At 41.8% G+C, this 16,176-nt stretch overlaps 1 protein-coding gene across 1 annotated transcript; it reads left to right on the top strand.

Annotated features, from left to right (window-relative positions):
- The first annotated feature begins 1,510 nt into the window (after positions 1-1,510).
- LOC115366802 (charged multivesicular body protein 1b) lies at positions 1,511-8,382 on the top strand. Its single transcript, XM_030062440.1, has 8 exons — positions 1,511-1,694; positions 2,078-2,175; positions 2,336-2,482; positions 5,128-5,196; positions 5,348-5,455; positions 5,541-5,584; positions 6,719-6,791; positions 7,288-8,382. The coding sequence occupies exons 1-8, from the start codon at positions 1,679-1,681 to the stop codon at positions 7,330-7,332; spliced, it is 600 nt and encodes a 199-aa protein (XP_029918300.1). The 5' UTR covers positions 1,511-1,678; the 3' UTR covers positions 7,333-8,382.
- Positions 8,383-16,176: the final 7,794 nt, after the last annotated feature.

The raw sequence follows: 16,176 nt of genomic DNA, 5'->3' as shown, positions 1-16,176 counted from the left end.
GGCGGTCAACAGGACACATAAAGTACCTGACACATAAACTTGGCTCACAGTTTTTATTATAATCATTTTCTGGAGGTTTAAATGACTGGGGTCAAATTGATCCCAAGTGATAAAAATTTTTTAGTAAATGTGAAGGTAACAGGAGGGTTGGGGCTTTAACACTTCTGCAGGTGGCTGAAGCCGCACGGACACAGCCTGAGGAGTTCATTAAGCTGAGGACATAGTTTTGGGGAGCACTCTTGAAACACTTCATACAGTAGCCTACTTCGTCCCCGTCCTCCACCCCCACCCCGCCCCTCTCTCTCTCTCTCTCTCTCTCTCTCTCTCTCTCTCACACACACACACACACACACACACACACACACACACACACACCATTATATCCAGTGCTGTGTCCATACAGAATATCAGCAGCTATGAGTCATCCGTGCTGCTCCCCTGACCCTGCCATTAAACCTCTCCCCCTCCTCCTCCTCCTCTCCGGCCGGTGCACGTAGGCAGTGGACCCCTTCTTCTCTTCTACCCCAGTCCTTCTCTCTCTCACGCTGCATGTCTTCCTCTCTGCTTTCTCCCTCCATCTCCAACTAAATCCCTCCATTCCTTTTTTTTTTTTTTAAATCCCGTTCCAGTGGGCCCACATGGCTCCAGCATGCTGTCCTCCATGCAGAACACAGCAAAAACTGCAGTGCAACATGGGCAATGGGCTACTCGTGCATGTGTCCAGCCGGTGCATCAGGGAAAAAAAAAAAAAAAAAACAGAGAAAGGAAAAATATTAATATGACCGCAGCGCTGAAACAGAGTGTCTCATTTTGAAAAGGTCAATCTACTCCCTTTACAAAAAACCACAAATGACGTCACTAGACATGTTCCACAACCTGCCTACCGATACCGGGTACAAACTATTTTTAGCCTGGAACTTGTCTGCCTTTTAGACACGCGCCCCGTCGAGCTCTCGAGCGGTCGTGACGTACCAGGCGCGAGCGCGTCCTCCCGAAATCGTGACCGTTCGGTGTGACGTCCCCTGGCATGTAGCCGGAAGTGTCGCTGAGCGTCATCAAGCGGGACAGTTCGCACCATCATGGAAATACATTACATTCATTCACTTTTTCTTATTCCCAGCCTGTGGGGAGACATAATCCGCTGGGATGGGACAGTGTAGGAGGAGAAACCATCCGACGTGTGCACGCGCAACTAAAGTAATAATAACAATAACAATAATAACAATAATAATAATAATAATAATAATAATAATAATAATAATGAGGAATAGTGTCTGGCTAATTTATGCAGCAACCTTCATGAATATTCATTAGAGGTCACGTCCACATATCTGGCATGCGCAATGGAGCTGGACCTGCTAAGATAGCAAGGTTGTATTTTACCAATTTAGAAACATGTCTAGGTCTCGCACCACCATCAGCACCTTACAATAAAATTAAATTAAATTAAAAAAAAAAAAAAAAAAAGACAGATTCCCTTGTCCGTCTAACAGGATGTAAACGAAGACGGAAGTAGTCGCAAGCACCATCTCGCCTCGCCTATCTCATCTCTGGGCTGTGTGAACCCTGAAGAAATCAAAACAAACAACTGTGGAGAATCAGGGGCTGCCAGCTTATTTGACTTCTGCACCCTAAAAACACAATTCAGTTGTTCGTGACAGACACAGAGACGTCCGCCATGTCGAATATGGACAGTATCCTTTCCTTCGGAGTCTATATAATGTAGATACAGCTAGCCACATTAGCAGCAGCTAGCCAAATGTTAGCTAGGTTAGTTAACTGTCAAATGATGTCATGTAGCGTTAGCCTAGCCGGTAAACGCAGCTGTGTTTGCCTAGTCACAGTGTGCAGTTTAGCTTCTTGATTAGACAGATTATATTTAGATTAGATTTACATTTGTTGATCCACATAGGGGGGTTCAAAAGATAGCTGCTTGTCTGAATTTGTTTACAAGAGCCGAGAAAAACAAAGCATCATGCCACAAAGTTACATTGTGTGTCTTAAATTAGCTACCAGGGGTCTTTTGATGTGGCTTGTACCCATTAAAACCAGTGGCAGCCCTTAACCAGCCACACAGAGCACTTGTTCAACCTCAAGTTCGCTGCCAAGGAGCTGCAGCGCAACTCCAAGAGGTGTGACAAAGAAGAGAAGGCAGAGAAAGCCAAAGTGAAGAAGGTTGGCCACCACTATCAAAATGTGCAGGAGTGAGCTGTGCTGCGGTGCTGTTGGGGTTCACATGATGCTCTGTACCTGTGGCCTGAGTGAATCCCTCTCTCTCTCTCTCTCTCTCTCTCTCTCTCTCTCTCTCTCTCTCTCTCTCTCTCTCGTTTCTCAGGCTATCCAGAAGGGCAACATGGAGGTGGCCAGGATTCATGCGGAGAACGCCATCCGTCAAAAGAATCAGTCGATTAACTTCTTGAGGATGAGCGCCCGTGTGGATGCAGTGGCTGCCAGAGTCCAGACTGCTGTCACCATGAACCAGGTGAGCTCTGTAACGGAAAGGTAGCTGGGCTTTGTGGTGGCACACACAGTTTGTCAGTGGGAACCTGAAATACTGGAGCCTCTTGGCTAAAGTCAGACTTTTTGAGGCATCCTCTTGTTTGAGATAGTTTTCAGCAACTTTCAACACTGTTACATACAATTCCATCTCATAAATTCTGCAGCACTGACTCGGCAAGATAGACAGTGTAGTTTTTTTGTAATATTTTGTGTTCAGCAGGTTGTTTTCAGAAATCTGTATATTTCATTTCATATTCATTGCCATCTGTATATTTCACATCTCATATCTCTTTTTCTTAGGTTAGCCCTTATTGTATATTTTTAGTTTTTAGTCTTTATAGTCTTTATTGTAAATATTTAGCCTTTATTCTATTTTATTTAACTTTATTATATGTTTCTACGCTTGCTGCTGGAACACCAGAATTTCCCTGGTTGGGATCAATAAAGTATATCTATCTATCTATCTATCTATCTATCTATCTATCTATCTATCTATCTATCTAAATGTAGCTGGAAGGAGACCCTGTCCTAGCACAGCAACAAATGCAACTACAGACCATTAAAAGTTCAAAGATTAAATGACACTTACCAGGCTGAGCACTGCAGCTCGATGCAACGACTTCAGTGTCAGTCCAAAGTCCAAAGAAAAGTCTTTTATTGTGCTTTAATAACTTAATTTCTGCACATGACTCATGACTCATCAAACATCAAGTCGGAAGCAGCTGAATACATTAAATTAAAAATAAGACTGCACGCAAATAGTTTGTCTCAGTCATCTGATGTGAATTAAGAGTACAATCAAATAACTTTTTGTAATCGAGAAGGGGAGCTGCAAGTAAAACTGCCTTGTGACAAGAGATACTGGCAAGTATTCATAGTAGAAATATTTTCAATTAATATTGTAAGCATTTTTCATTAATTATTATTTTATTTTATAAAAACTGACAGGATATGGAAGACTTCTGATCAGTTTTGTTCGTAACGATAATTCATCATTGTACACATTCGTATTATGTTTGAAATATTACTCCTGAATAGAGAAGACTCTGACACAGTAGTTAAATAGGTTTATTGATATTAATAAACACACAAACAAAAACAAACAAAAAAAAAAAAAAAAACTGAAAGCAAAATAATAATATGCCTCAGACATTTTTTTTTTTTTTTTTTTTTTTTGTCATAAATCTCTAATTTAGCTTTTTGGTCACATTAGCAGCTAGAAAGTGTCAGCCTCTTTAAAACAGCTGTGTTCCAGATTCTTTAAGGTTTCATTTGACAAAACACAGTGTAATTATATGCAATTATTAACAGAGTTCAGAGAGATAGTGTAACTGTAAAGCATGTTGGCAAGTACTGATGTCAAGTTCACTTACTAAGGGGCCCTTATTAAAAAATCACAATCGATTTCAGGGCCAAACAGGGCCTATATTTATTGTACGCTTTTGACCTAAAGTGATCATACCTCTCACCAAAAATGTCTTTCTTATAACATCATAAGGATATGTAAACCAAACTTAGATTAGAATGGAAAATAGTTGAATAGTTTCATCTCAAAAATAGTTTAATCTCATGGAAGTAAAAGTAACCAGATAACTGGAACATTGCTGAAGAGAAATCATACCACATGTCTTTATTCATACATGCACATCACTGGCAATAAAAGTAATATTTTAATGTTAATCCATGTGAATAATTTAGTCAAAATATACCAAATAAGTATTTCAAACGTCAAGCATCGGAATATAGGCAGGTTGACTTGTGATAATAAAAAAATAAATGCAAAAACACAACTACAAAAAACCATAACAGTACAGACCAGTAAGTGTCTCACAATGTCTCTTGAGCTTATAGTCTTTCATTGCAGCCATATCATCTCCACATATGAGACAGACAGGTTTATCTTTATTTCAAGCAAACAGGTGCTCAGCCTCCCACCTGTCTTGAAAACACCTGTTGTCACTGTCCACTTTCGTTTTGACTTTAGTTTGGGCTGGCTTGCGGGTAAGCTTGCTAGCTAGTAGCTGCCTTGATGTGAGTGATTAGCTGGGCGGCTGATGAGCTCATCAGGAGGAGAAGGCGGGGCCCACAGCTGTTTTGTGCTGTTAATAGTGCAGGATGTTGCAGTGTATGTTGGGGTTTGTAGCCTCAGCATTGTGGGTAATATGGAGCCGAGCCTTTTTTAGTAGAAAATCAAAAGTCATCTCACTGTCCAGGTATATTTGAGCCAGTGGCCTGATCTAGCCTGCAGGCCATGAGTTTGACGTGTGTCTTAGATCCTCATCATTTGGCTTTAGTACTGCTGTCTCATGAATGAGCTTAAATAATTAACTCCTTTATCATACCTCAGTCACCTCTAGGTGGGTCAGATTTGTCAAGGCAAATTGTTAATCAGAGACAACCCACAGAGCTGCTGTTTGGATTAGAGCTAGTACCAACAAAGAAAAAAGTGACACCTAGTGGAAATATGGGGATACAGTTTACTGAGCCTCTGTATTGTAGTGTTGTCAACAGCCACTTCACTGTCAGACCTACAACACCACGATCGTATTTTAAATCACAAAACTTCAGCTCAGTTCTCTCAAATGAGGGAACTTAAAAGCTCTAACAAGAATTTCTGTGTTTGTGCAGGTCACCAAATCCATGGCAGGGGTGGTCAAGTCGATGGATGCTACACTGAAGAGTATGAATCTGGAGAAGGTAAGAGGTATCCCATATATGAACACACACACACACACACACACACACACACACACACACTCACAAAGGTTAAGAATGGGGAAGGAGCTCCTTAATATACTTACTTAGACACTTTTGCAACCTCCTTTGCTGTGCCCGTCTTTCCCTGTAGATCTCTGCACTCATGGACAAATTCGAGCACCAGTTTGAAACTCTGGATGTGCAGACGGCTCAGATGGAGGACACAATGGGCAACACGACCACTCTGACCACACCACAGGTAACACTTACCATTCCCTCACAACCAGGGAAAAAAAACTTAGACTTAAGTTTTTGAAACACTGATTTGTTTGTTTGCTTCACAGAATGAAGTGGATACCCTGATGCATGAGATGGCTGATGAAGCAGGGTGAGTTTGTGCTTCACACACTCACAGCCTGCATGGACAAATGATCTAAATCACACATTTTGGCAATGATAATAATAACAACATGTGTTGTTACTGTTATTGTTAATATCATTATTGTTCTGTAATGATAAATGATTAATTTTATTCATATTGATTTTTTCAAACAAGTTTTACTTTTCACCAGTGCTGAAAAAATATTTAAGAGGAAGCCATTAATGAAAAGAATCAAAATTCACTGTTAAAATAGAAAGACAAACAATCAGATTTAAATACCTCTTTAAATTTGCAGTGTAAGTCATAAAACATATACAAGGCGTCTGCAAGTGTTTAAAAAGTCGTAAAATGTCTTAAATTTTTAGCAACATTAGGCCTTCAAAGTTATTAAATAGTGTTACATATTAACTAATGAGGTCTTCATTTCTACATAGACACAAAATGAAATTTCATTTATCCATCATTTAATTTCTTGTTGTGAAAATTAGTCAAGCTCTTCTGCATGAAAGTCATCATTTCTTCCATAAGAAAACTCCAAACCGCTGAACCTAATACTTTCCTCTTACTGACAAGCTGCACTTAACCCACTTCACTCTTACTCCTATATGCTATGTTTCCATGCACACAGAAGCAGATTATTCACTTCAGCATCTGACAGAAATCCACAAAAATCCCTGGACTTACCTGTCTCAAGTTATGTGTAAAAACAAACAAAAAAATAGTCTTGGTTAAATATATTTCAGCAGCAGCTGTTTTCTAAGCTGAAGGAGGAGGTTGGAATCGCGCTGTCAGTAACCAGTCACATTCCTACCTAAAACTGACTTTAGTACAAGACCAAATATATAATACATATCTTTACAGTCACCTGAAATCCTTATTTGAATAAGAAAATGGTCACCAACCTCACTGAGGCTGGGGGCTGTGACTTGTGCTGGACGGCATGCTTGTGTGTTTACTTTGTTGAGAATTTTCTGAAACGTGAAATAAGTCCATTTCCTTATTTTTTAGTATTCAGTTAAGTCTTAGAATCAATATTACATTTTTCAGAAAGCCAGCGTTACCCTTTTGTTGATCTCTTAGAGTCTAGCGGCCGAGGCGCACATAATGTTAAAACAATATCTATGTTTCTCCTATTTTTAGGCTGGATCTCAACATGGAGCTTCCTCAAAGTCAGACTGGCTCACTGGCTTCATCTGTGGCATCATCAGAACAGGTAACACACACAAAACAGAAGAAACAAAAAAACAACTCACACACATTATGTGCATATTATCCCTGTTGTCAGTCCAGTCTCCACTGGAGAACATGAGGCAGTCTGCCCCAAAGCTAGAACCTAAGTACCGTTTCTGGAGCTGCTTCACTGACAGATGGATTTTTTTCCAGCTGACTTTAAGGGCACTGACTGAGCCTCAGAGGGATTTTCTAAGATAACCTGTCGGGTCAGAACTGTTGATACTACAAGGAAACAAAGAAAAATCATCTGGCTTTAAAAGCTCAAACTTTCTGCAAGCTCACAAAAATAAACTCCAGAAAGTCCCTTTTGATTTCATCACAAACCTCAGTCTTTGTTCCCCGGGGTCTGTCTTTTGTTGATGTTTGGAAATATGTATTAAACTGTCCAAGTTTATAAGACTAATACATGTGAGTTCTGTTGTTTGGTGGATTTCCCTTTCACTGATTAACCTGCGTTCTGTTCGGTGTGTGATTAGGATGAGCTGTCCCAGAGGCTGGCCAGACTGCGGGACCAGGTGTAGAGGAGAAAATGATATACAGAAGGAGAAGTGCAGGAGAAGGAGGAAGACAAAGGGAGTGAAAATGGTGAAATAAAAAGAGGAGGATTAACAATGACGGCGCCATGTGCTTGCAAAATGAAGCTCTGCTCCCTCCTGTGTGTGTGTGTGTGAGACGTTTACTCTCCTGTGAGGAGCAGAGGAGTCACACACTGACGTTTTGTGGAGGAAAAACAAGGGATGATAGTATCCCAGTTTACAGTCCAAATACCTCCTCTCCATAATTATGTTGTTTCACACACTCTTGTTTAATATTTATCATGAATACATCATTACCTCAACAATAGGATAGTACCCTGCTGGTCTGTTTGTTTTCATTTTAATGTGAGCTACCCTGGGCATTATCACTGGATGAAGGGAAAACACAGCTTGTGTGAAATCTGCAGGGCAAAGTGTTGAAATACAGATTTGCATAAGCCATTGTTTAAAAAAAAAAAAAAAAAGATGGTTGTGAACTGTCTAATGGTAAAGACATTTCACGCGACATTGGAAACAGATTATTATATTGATATGAGTACAACATCCAGTCTAAGAAAATCAATACATAAAGAGCATTTATTTATTAATTTATTTATTTAGTTGTTTTTTTTTTTTTTTCTAATGTAACATTGCAGGTAGTCTGTTATTCAGTTGTTTTGTCTCCTGCCTGCATGACTGAGGATGTGAGGAAGTTTGATTTTGTGTTGTCCATCCCTGTTACACTACCAGTTTCAGCACTAGTGCAAATTGCTGTACTCAAAAATGCTATTTTTGATATTTTACTCTGAAAGGGGTGCATATTGTAAATGTTTGAACTCCAGCATGTTTTGAGGACAAGCTGAATTATTTTATTGATTTGATTGTTTTGTCTCATACAGCATGTTCTTGTCAGTTTTAATAATTCTCTTGCTCACCATTGCTAGATAAAATTTAGAATAAACAATGGTTTGCAGACATGGCTTTTATTTAACTCAGCTGGCATACTCTGTACTTACATGTGAGGACGAAAGGTCATTAAAAGAGTTTTTAACATGTTTTCCTTGTCAGACTTCTCATCATTTTGTTATGCGCCTCTCCAAATGCCTCCTCCTTTCAGCCCCTCTTTCCATCGTACCTCCTCCTCTTCTTCTCCAACAGGGAACAGATGAGAGGTCAAAGGTGTCACCTGTAGAGGAAACGGCCCTCTGCCACTCGCATGCCAGTGCCTCATTACACACTCACACACAGTCCAGCATATCCCAGGGGGGAGGCGGGACTCAGCTGGGAGCCATTACAGGTGCTGTCCATGCGCACACAAATATCTATACACAAACAGACCCAGCCCTACAGCCCATGGAGCTCCACCAGAGTGACACGCAGCCAACCCCGACCCCTTTTGTGTCCTCCCCAATCATCATCAGACGCACCTATGCACCCTGCTACATCCACAATCATCATCATTTCCCCCAGACAGACAGAAGTCTCCATTTTGCCTATTACCAGACACTTTGATGAGTGATTGGTCTATAGTTCAGAGTGTGTGAGTGAGCGCACGCTCTCCCATTTGCCAGTGACCCCACTGATCCAACAGCTGTCTGTCATTTCTGCCAGGACTTAGATCACGATGAATTAAAATTCCTTGTCTCTCTGCTGTCAGAACCGCAAAATCTATTTGGTAATTTTTGCTTTTAAACTATTTTTGGCCATCAGTGATCATTTCTCTTCTTCAGGTCTGATTGAGGCCAGGAGAGACTACTGCAGCGTATTTTTCTCCACCACGTGTGCATGGATGCTTCCTCCAGATGTGCAGGAGACAGCTCCTTATATCCTTATGAGCCCTGCTCTGGGGAACCTGTGTGTTTGTGTACATGTGTGTGTCTCTGTGTGTGTGTGTGTGTGTGTGTGTGTGTGTGTGCATGCATGTCAGGTGTTGATACCCAGTGGCATTCCCCTCCTGCGCCGTCAACACTTGGTTGTCCCGGCTCTTAGCAGGGTGGGAGTTGTTGACAGGCAGGGATCCGCTGGGCCGGTGGTCTGTCCCTGTGGCCGACCCCCATGTCTTTACTCACAGAAAGAGAGAGCTGCTGAGAGCCACACACACACACACACACACACTGGCTGGATGGAAAACATAACCTGAGGAGTCCGTGCTTCTGCTCTGATTGCAACAGAGGGGGTGGAGGGGGTTCGACCTCTCTGAGACAGACAGAGGATATGATATTTTAAGTCGGTTAGTCAGCAGGGATGTAGTGAGGGATAAACGCCCCTCTTTAAAGGCTGGCATAAGTCCTGATGATGCATATTCACAGTAGACTTTATAGTAAGTAGTATCAAACTGATACATGGTCTTGTAAGGAGAAAAATAAACTAACTCTTTGCCTTAAATAGAGTCATAGAGTTATATTGTATATACTACATGTAATTGTTCACAACCCACCATTCTACTGAAAATGTATTTAGGCTGATTTTTTAGGAAACATTGCCCCATCTGGTGATTTCATATAAGGAACTAACACACAAAAAAGTGGAAAATAGCGTCACAAAAAAGGAAAAAAAAAATCCAAAATACAGACATTTTTGATTGGGAAGTCATTGTATGATTTAAAAAAGACCAGTATGGGGCGCTCCAGTGGCTCACTGTGTAGAGTATGTATAACATAAGCTGCGGTGGCCTGGATTCGAATCTGGCCCAGAGCCTTTCCTGCATGTCAGCCCCTCCGACTGCCCTGACTTTCCTGTCTTTCTCCACAGGGACTGTCTAATAAAGCAGAAATGCCCAAAAAAGTAACTGCAAAAAATTCTTCCATGATTCAAAAATCAAGGCTATATATACATGCAGCCCACTTGAGTCTGCATGTGTATTTATGTGGAATGCATACATATTTACCGTTGATATTTGTGCCTGTAAAAGCCTGTAAATGCTGGAAAAGAAGTTTATTTGAAGGCTGTAATAAATACTTGTCTTTTTTGAATTATACAGTGGCTTCCCTCTCAAAAATGTTTATCCAGTGATCTAGCATGAGCGCTCTTTAATCTCTCATCTCCTTTTCCTTTCCTTGTCTTGTCCTCTCGCACTCCCTCAGCCTCCCATCTGAAATATTCAATTACTGTGCGTGAGGGGTCAGGTCAAACACAGGAAGCTGAGCTGATTGGTTCTACTCAGATATCGATGGGCATGTGTGACCAATCGCTGCTGCCCAGGGCTTTCCCCATCTCCATCTGCTGCTTGTGTGTGTGTGTGTGTGTGTGTGTGTGTGTGTGTATATGTATGTGTGTGTCTAATCGTTCCAGCCTAAGGCTTTCCCCAGTTTCCACTCACCTCTTGACCATTGCTTCCTGTCAGATGTGTTAACGCTGCTCTTAATCAGTTTTACTGTCTCATGCACACACACATGCACACACACGCCATTACAGCTGGCCCTATCCATCCCTGTTCTGCAGAACATGCTCCATTAAGATTTAACCAGTCTTGTGCTTGCTCATACCCACAGAACCACCGTCTCACACACACACAGACACACCTGATCCCTCCGATCCTCACCCCTCAGCTCACCCTGTTAACCCCCCTCCACTTGACCCGGGCCTCACCCCCTCACCTCCTTGGATATCTCTTACAGAATAACAACCCGTGAACAGGAACATGTAGCCTTATTCTTTATTGAAGCTGTCTGCCAGTCTTTTTGTCCGCACTATATCAGAGTTAGGAAGCATACTTGGCATGGATGCTGCGTTTCCTTTATATTTATTACGTTACAATTCATCACCACGCCCCGAAAACTTTCACCTCAGGCTGAATCAAATTGAAATTCTCCTTTATCCCACACGCTGTAAACGTGCAAACCTGCAACACAAACTCTCCCTGCTTCCTGTCCTCCACTTCCTCTTCTTGTCAGGCCTGTGCTCTTTTCATTTGTCTTGCATGTTTTTGTATATTTTGTTTCTTGTGAATATATTTACTGTGCCCTTCTGTAAAACTGCATTTCCTCTTTCATCTTTGAGTTGTTATAGTTAAATATTTTACTTTTGTTTGGGAAAAAATGATCCACAACCAGGCTTACTTTCAGTTGGATGAAATTTAACTCAAGCAAAAGTACTTGAGTAAAGTATTTGAGCTGTCTTTGCCTGTTTGACTGAGATAGACACAGAACCCAACCACCGTTATAAAAAGAGAAAAAAAAAAAATAGTTAAAACACCTTAAGAAATCGTTCACCCATTTGCACATATGGCTTTGTAACTCAAGGCTATGTCTATGTAAGCTGTGTCATTTCAACATTTGTCTTCTGCAGGGCAACATACAATAGAGCTTAGCTACTTAAGATATGTAAAAATGGCTAAATGTACCACAAAATATGCTTTTGCCCGACAAAAATACACAGTTGTGCTAAAAAGCACACCTAACATAGCTATACCAGTTGCAATATGCTGTTGAATGTGTCTCACTGGGCTCACAAGAGTTACCTTTCTGCTTGGCTGCGAGGTTGCAGGGGTTAATAAGGTGCCATTCCAGCTGTTGACAAGATGAGTGTCTACTGACAACTGGACGATGAAGGAAAGAGGAAGAGGAGAGGAAGAGAGGAGAACAGGATTTATACCTCTGGACATTATTATTATACCAATGGAAATGACAGAGGTAATTCTGTCTCCCTGTGTGTGTGTGTGTGTGTGTGTGTGTGTGTGTGTGTGTGTGTGTGTGTGTGTGTGTGTGTGTGTTGCATATGGTAAAACACTCTGCAGGTCTGCAGTTAGTCACACTCCCGCGTCTCTAATTGAATTAGCGTTGACAGGGCACAGCGCCGGCCGCGTGTATGTGTGTGTGCGTTGGGGGCATTGGCTGTTGGCAGGCTGTCTGTGTATATGTGTGTGTGTGTGTGTGTGTGTGTGTGTGTGTGTGTGTGTGAAATAGAAAGAGGGCCTTCCCCCTGAAATCAATTAAGTGAGTAGGCCTGTGGTTGTGGGGGTGAGAGGGGCACATCCTGTAGAGGGCAGCCCAGACAGACAGCACCATCTGGGGCAGCAGGCGGGTCGACCCTGGGTTGAGACATGAAAGACCCAGGGCAGGGATGAGAGGAGAGGAGAGTTAAGGCCAGCATTAAATCACTCATTTTTCTCCAAGCCTCACCCCAGCCCCATCCCCTCATCTGCCATCCGATACATCGGCCAAAGAGCATCCTCCTCAGTCCATCACTCGCCATCTCTGTTCTAATTTTCCTCCCTCTCAGTATCTGTCCCAGGAATGATGATACACAGGAAGCAGAGAGAGGCAAAGGCGATCTATCCCTCTGTCAGAGATCGGGGGAAAGAGAAAAAGAATATCTCTCATATCTTGTTCCAAAAGAACTTGATTTATAGGTTTGTATTAAATAAAGCTAATGCAAGGCAGTAACACCCCACCCACCCCCCATCCCCCGTTTCCCTAACTCACACACACACACACACACACACACACACACACACACACACACACACACACACACACACACAGACACACACACGCACGCACACACACACACATGCACCTGTGGAATCCCCCTTTGGTCAGACTAAGGAAAGAATTCAAGCTCTCTCTCTCTCTCTCTCTCCCGCTCTCTGTGTCTCTCTCTCAATGTGATGGACAGCTCGGGGTCAGAGTGTGTGTTGTGTTTGTTGGTCCTAAGCTGAGTGCTGACAGCCCTCTCCCCGGCCCCCCGTACTCAAACACAAAGCTCCACTGATGACAATGCACTTGGCCAGACAAGAAAGCATACTGTCTGACGTTACGTAATTAGCAGACCAAGTTACAACTAGAGCCTGACCGATATAACGGCTGGCCAATACTGGCCCATCACAGATATATCATCATCGACAACTTGCCAAAAACAGGGAAAAAAAGAGACGGGGCCATTTTAAAACTGTGTTTTTAACACACAGAGTTTGTCTATCTATCTATCTATCTATCTATCTATTTATGTATATATTGATAGTTGGATAGATAGATAGATAGATAGATAGATAGATATGTAAGGCTTTACTCTCTACTTTCTTTTGAGTACTGTGCAAAGAATCCACACACTGCCCAACGACAGGAAAAAATACCCTTTTCACTGAGGCATTGAAAAAAATAAATCTGACACAGAATTTGTACAGCACCTGTCATTTCAATACTTAGCACTTTATATTTTGAGGTATAAAAGATTTTTTTCCCAATGATTCAATGAAAAGGAACTTATTTTCCCTGTTATTGAGCAATGTGTTGATTCTGTTCAGTCCTTTGAAAAGTTCTTACTGGAATTTACACACCTGCGGTCAAGTATTGATGGAGTTATTTGTGCAGAGCACTTCTCTCTATTCAATGAACAACCCATGAGTTCTTTTGAAGCGACTGAATTACGGAAAATGGAGAAAAAGATCACAAACATGCCTGTAATTTATCAGTAGGCAGCATCCCTGATGAGTATCCACTTGAGTTATGAACCATAAAGTGCGGAAATGAGGGAGACAAGGTGAAAAAATAAAAGAGGGAAATTTGTGTGCAAGAATGTGAGAGCTGTTTGGGACATTAACACTTTCCCTGACAAATGGCATGAGTGTGAGGCCCTGATGGAGGACTCAGAGGAAACCCCAAAACACATAGACACACGCGTGCACACACACAGACCAGGTGCCAGGCCACATGTTAAAGCTGTTTGTCCTACACTCACCTAACCTCTGCTCCTATAAGACAGGGGCCTGTCAGGCTACACATGCCTATCCAATTGTCCATTGACCCCACACTTTAGACACATGGGTGGACATACCGCAAGAAGTATGCACACACACACACACACACACACACACTCCACACAAAGAAACACCCATGAGGGCTCTTGGTTCTGTCATCAGTCCATTGATCTAATACTGTGAGATTCCAGCCCACAGCAGAGGAGGATCTTGGAGTTTTTGCCCCTATTTATATCAATTTTTTGCTTTATAGATACAAGGAAAGAGTGGTATTACGAAGAGAAGAGAAGAGAAGAGAAGAGAAGAGAAGAGAAGAGAAGAGGACTTAACACTGGGGGGTGACGTGTAGTTTGATGGGACAGTATACCCCCGTTTGATAGTGCGGCAGAAAGCTGCTTAATAAACTGTTAAACTGCCCTTTGCTTTTCACGTAACTTGCCCAGTGTAATTCAATTTCAGCCACAGCTGGTTTCACTTTCAACTTTACAGCTGGGCTCAGTCATGTCCCATAATCTGACCTGATAAATAACCAGCTTTTATTGAGTTTGCAGAGAAAATAGCATCCAGTATAAACCTCCACAAGAGACTTGCAGAGCCAAATACAGGCGAGGCTGGAGGGCATGGAGCTGGGAATGGGCGAAGGACTGTGTGTGTGTGTGTGTGTGTGTGTAAGTGGGTGTATGGCACCTATTATTAGGAGATAACTGAAGCGTGTGCATATGTGTTTATGTGTGTGTGCAACCTTTGTGTGTGTGTTTGGTGTGTATGTTAATCTAATGAAGATAGAGTATATTTACACATCCCTGCTCTCTGCCGAGCTTCTCTCCTGTTTCAGGATGCCATTTCACATGATTGGAAACAAATGACTTCAGGGTCAAATTTCCCCTCCTTTTACTACCTGTCAATCACTCTGGAACAGCCCAAAGACTTCCCCCTTTCTGTTATTATAAAGTTGGATCAGCACCATTTCCATGTTATTTCAACCACCACGTTCAACAGGATTATGTTGACACATTATCAACCAAATTAACAATGAGGAGAATGGACAGCACGGTTAATCATCAACAGGCTGTTAAAGGGTCACCTCAACGGTTATTTTCACCCAACTTTTTTTTTTTTTTGAGTTTTCCACTGCAGATCTTACTAAATGAAGCAAGATTAGTATGATACTTAGCAGATTTTAAGTTTTATAAATTGTTACTTGTTTGAATATGTCAGCATTTGTATTTATGAAAAGAGTTAACTTCAGAGTTTGGAAAATTTCCTCACTTAATTCTTGTTGAGTCCAAGTATTATTGTTTTAATTACTAAACACTGTTTGCACTATTGTAAAAATGTGTTTATGTGTGTCAGCGCAGACACAAAAAGGATGCCGTAATTAAAAGCAGATCTTCCAGTCTTTGCACTGTTTACTGCAGCACAACAGCATTCAGAGACAAATTATGACAGATGCCCTGATCTTGTCACAACTTACATTTACTGCGTGTATACATGGATGCATTACTATTCACCGAAAAGCAGCAGGTGCATAGCTCAGCCTGGGCTCCTGGTATGAAAGCAATTTGTCTAATTGAAAGATCAGGAATTAGTTGGGAGTTTAAAATGGTTGTCCTATATAGCCAAACATGGAAATGACAGACAGTATCAAATAACTGGCAACGATTATGTCTGTCTGCAGACAAAGAGCAGGCTGTTTGATAGCAGCACACCTGACCACTCGGTGGAACACCGGCCATCCCCAGTCTGAGTTCCTCAATTAACTCCTTCCTGCTATTTCCCCGTCCAGGGCGCATTAGCTCACTGCCATGCTTGGCCATGACAAGTAAATTGCCATTTGGTTATGACCGTTTGTCGGGAAACAGGCCATTTCCCCCCGCTTTGCCTAAACCGCTGTTTCTAGCACTGTGGAGACGGAGGGAGGGAAGAATGGTGCTGGGCTTTGAGTCTGAGCTGAAGGCAGGAATTATCACATCAGTGGGTGAACGGGTGTGCCCCCTTTGGTATGGACAAAAAATACTGTTATGTTGGCCTACAGTAGTGGGAGATTTTCATACTGCACTGACTCTGTTTTTCATAGTGTTTTGGAATTCAAATCCTCTTTTCAAGAGTTCAAAGATAAAATTAACAGACCTTTTTTTTTTTTTTTCTAAAGG

This window comes from Myripristis murdjan, chromosome 10 (genome assembly GCF_902150065.1).
Source record: "Myripristis murdjan chromosome 10, fMyrMur1.1, whole genome shotgun sequence".
Classification (NCBI taxonomy): domain Eukaryota; kingdom Metazoa; phylum Chordata; class Actinopteri; order Holocentriformes; family Holocentridae; genus Myripristis; species Myripristis murdjan.
Note: the sequence above shows the minus strand (reverse complement) of the source record. Positions and strands in the feature narration are given on the sequence as shown.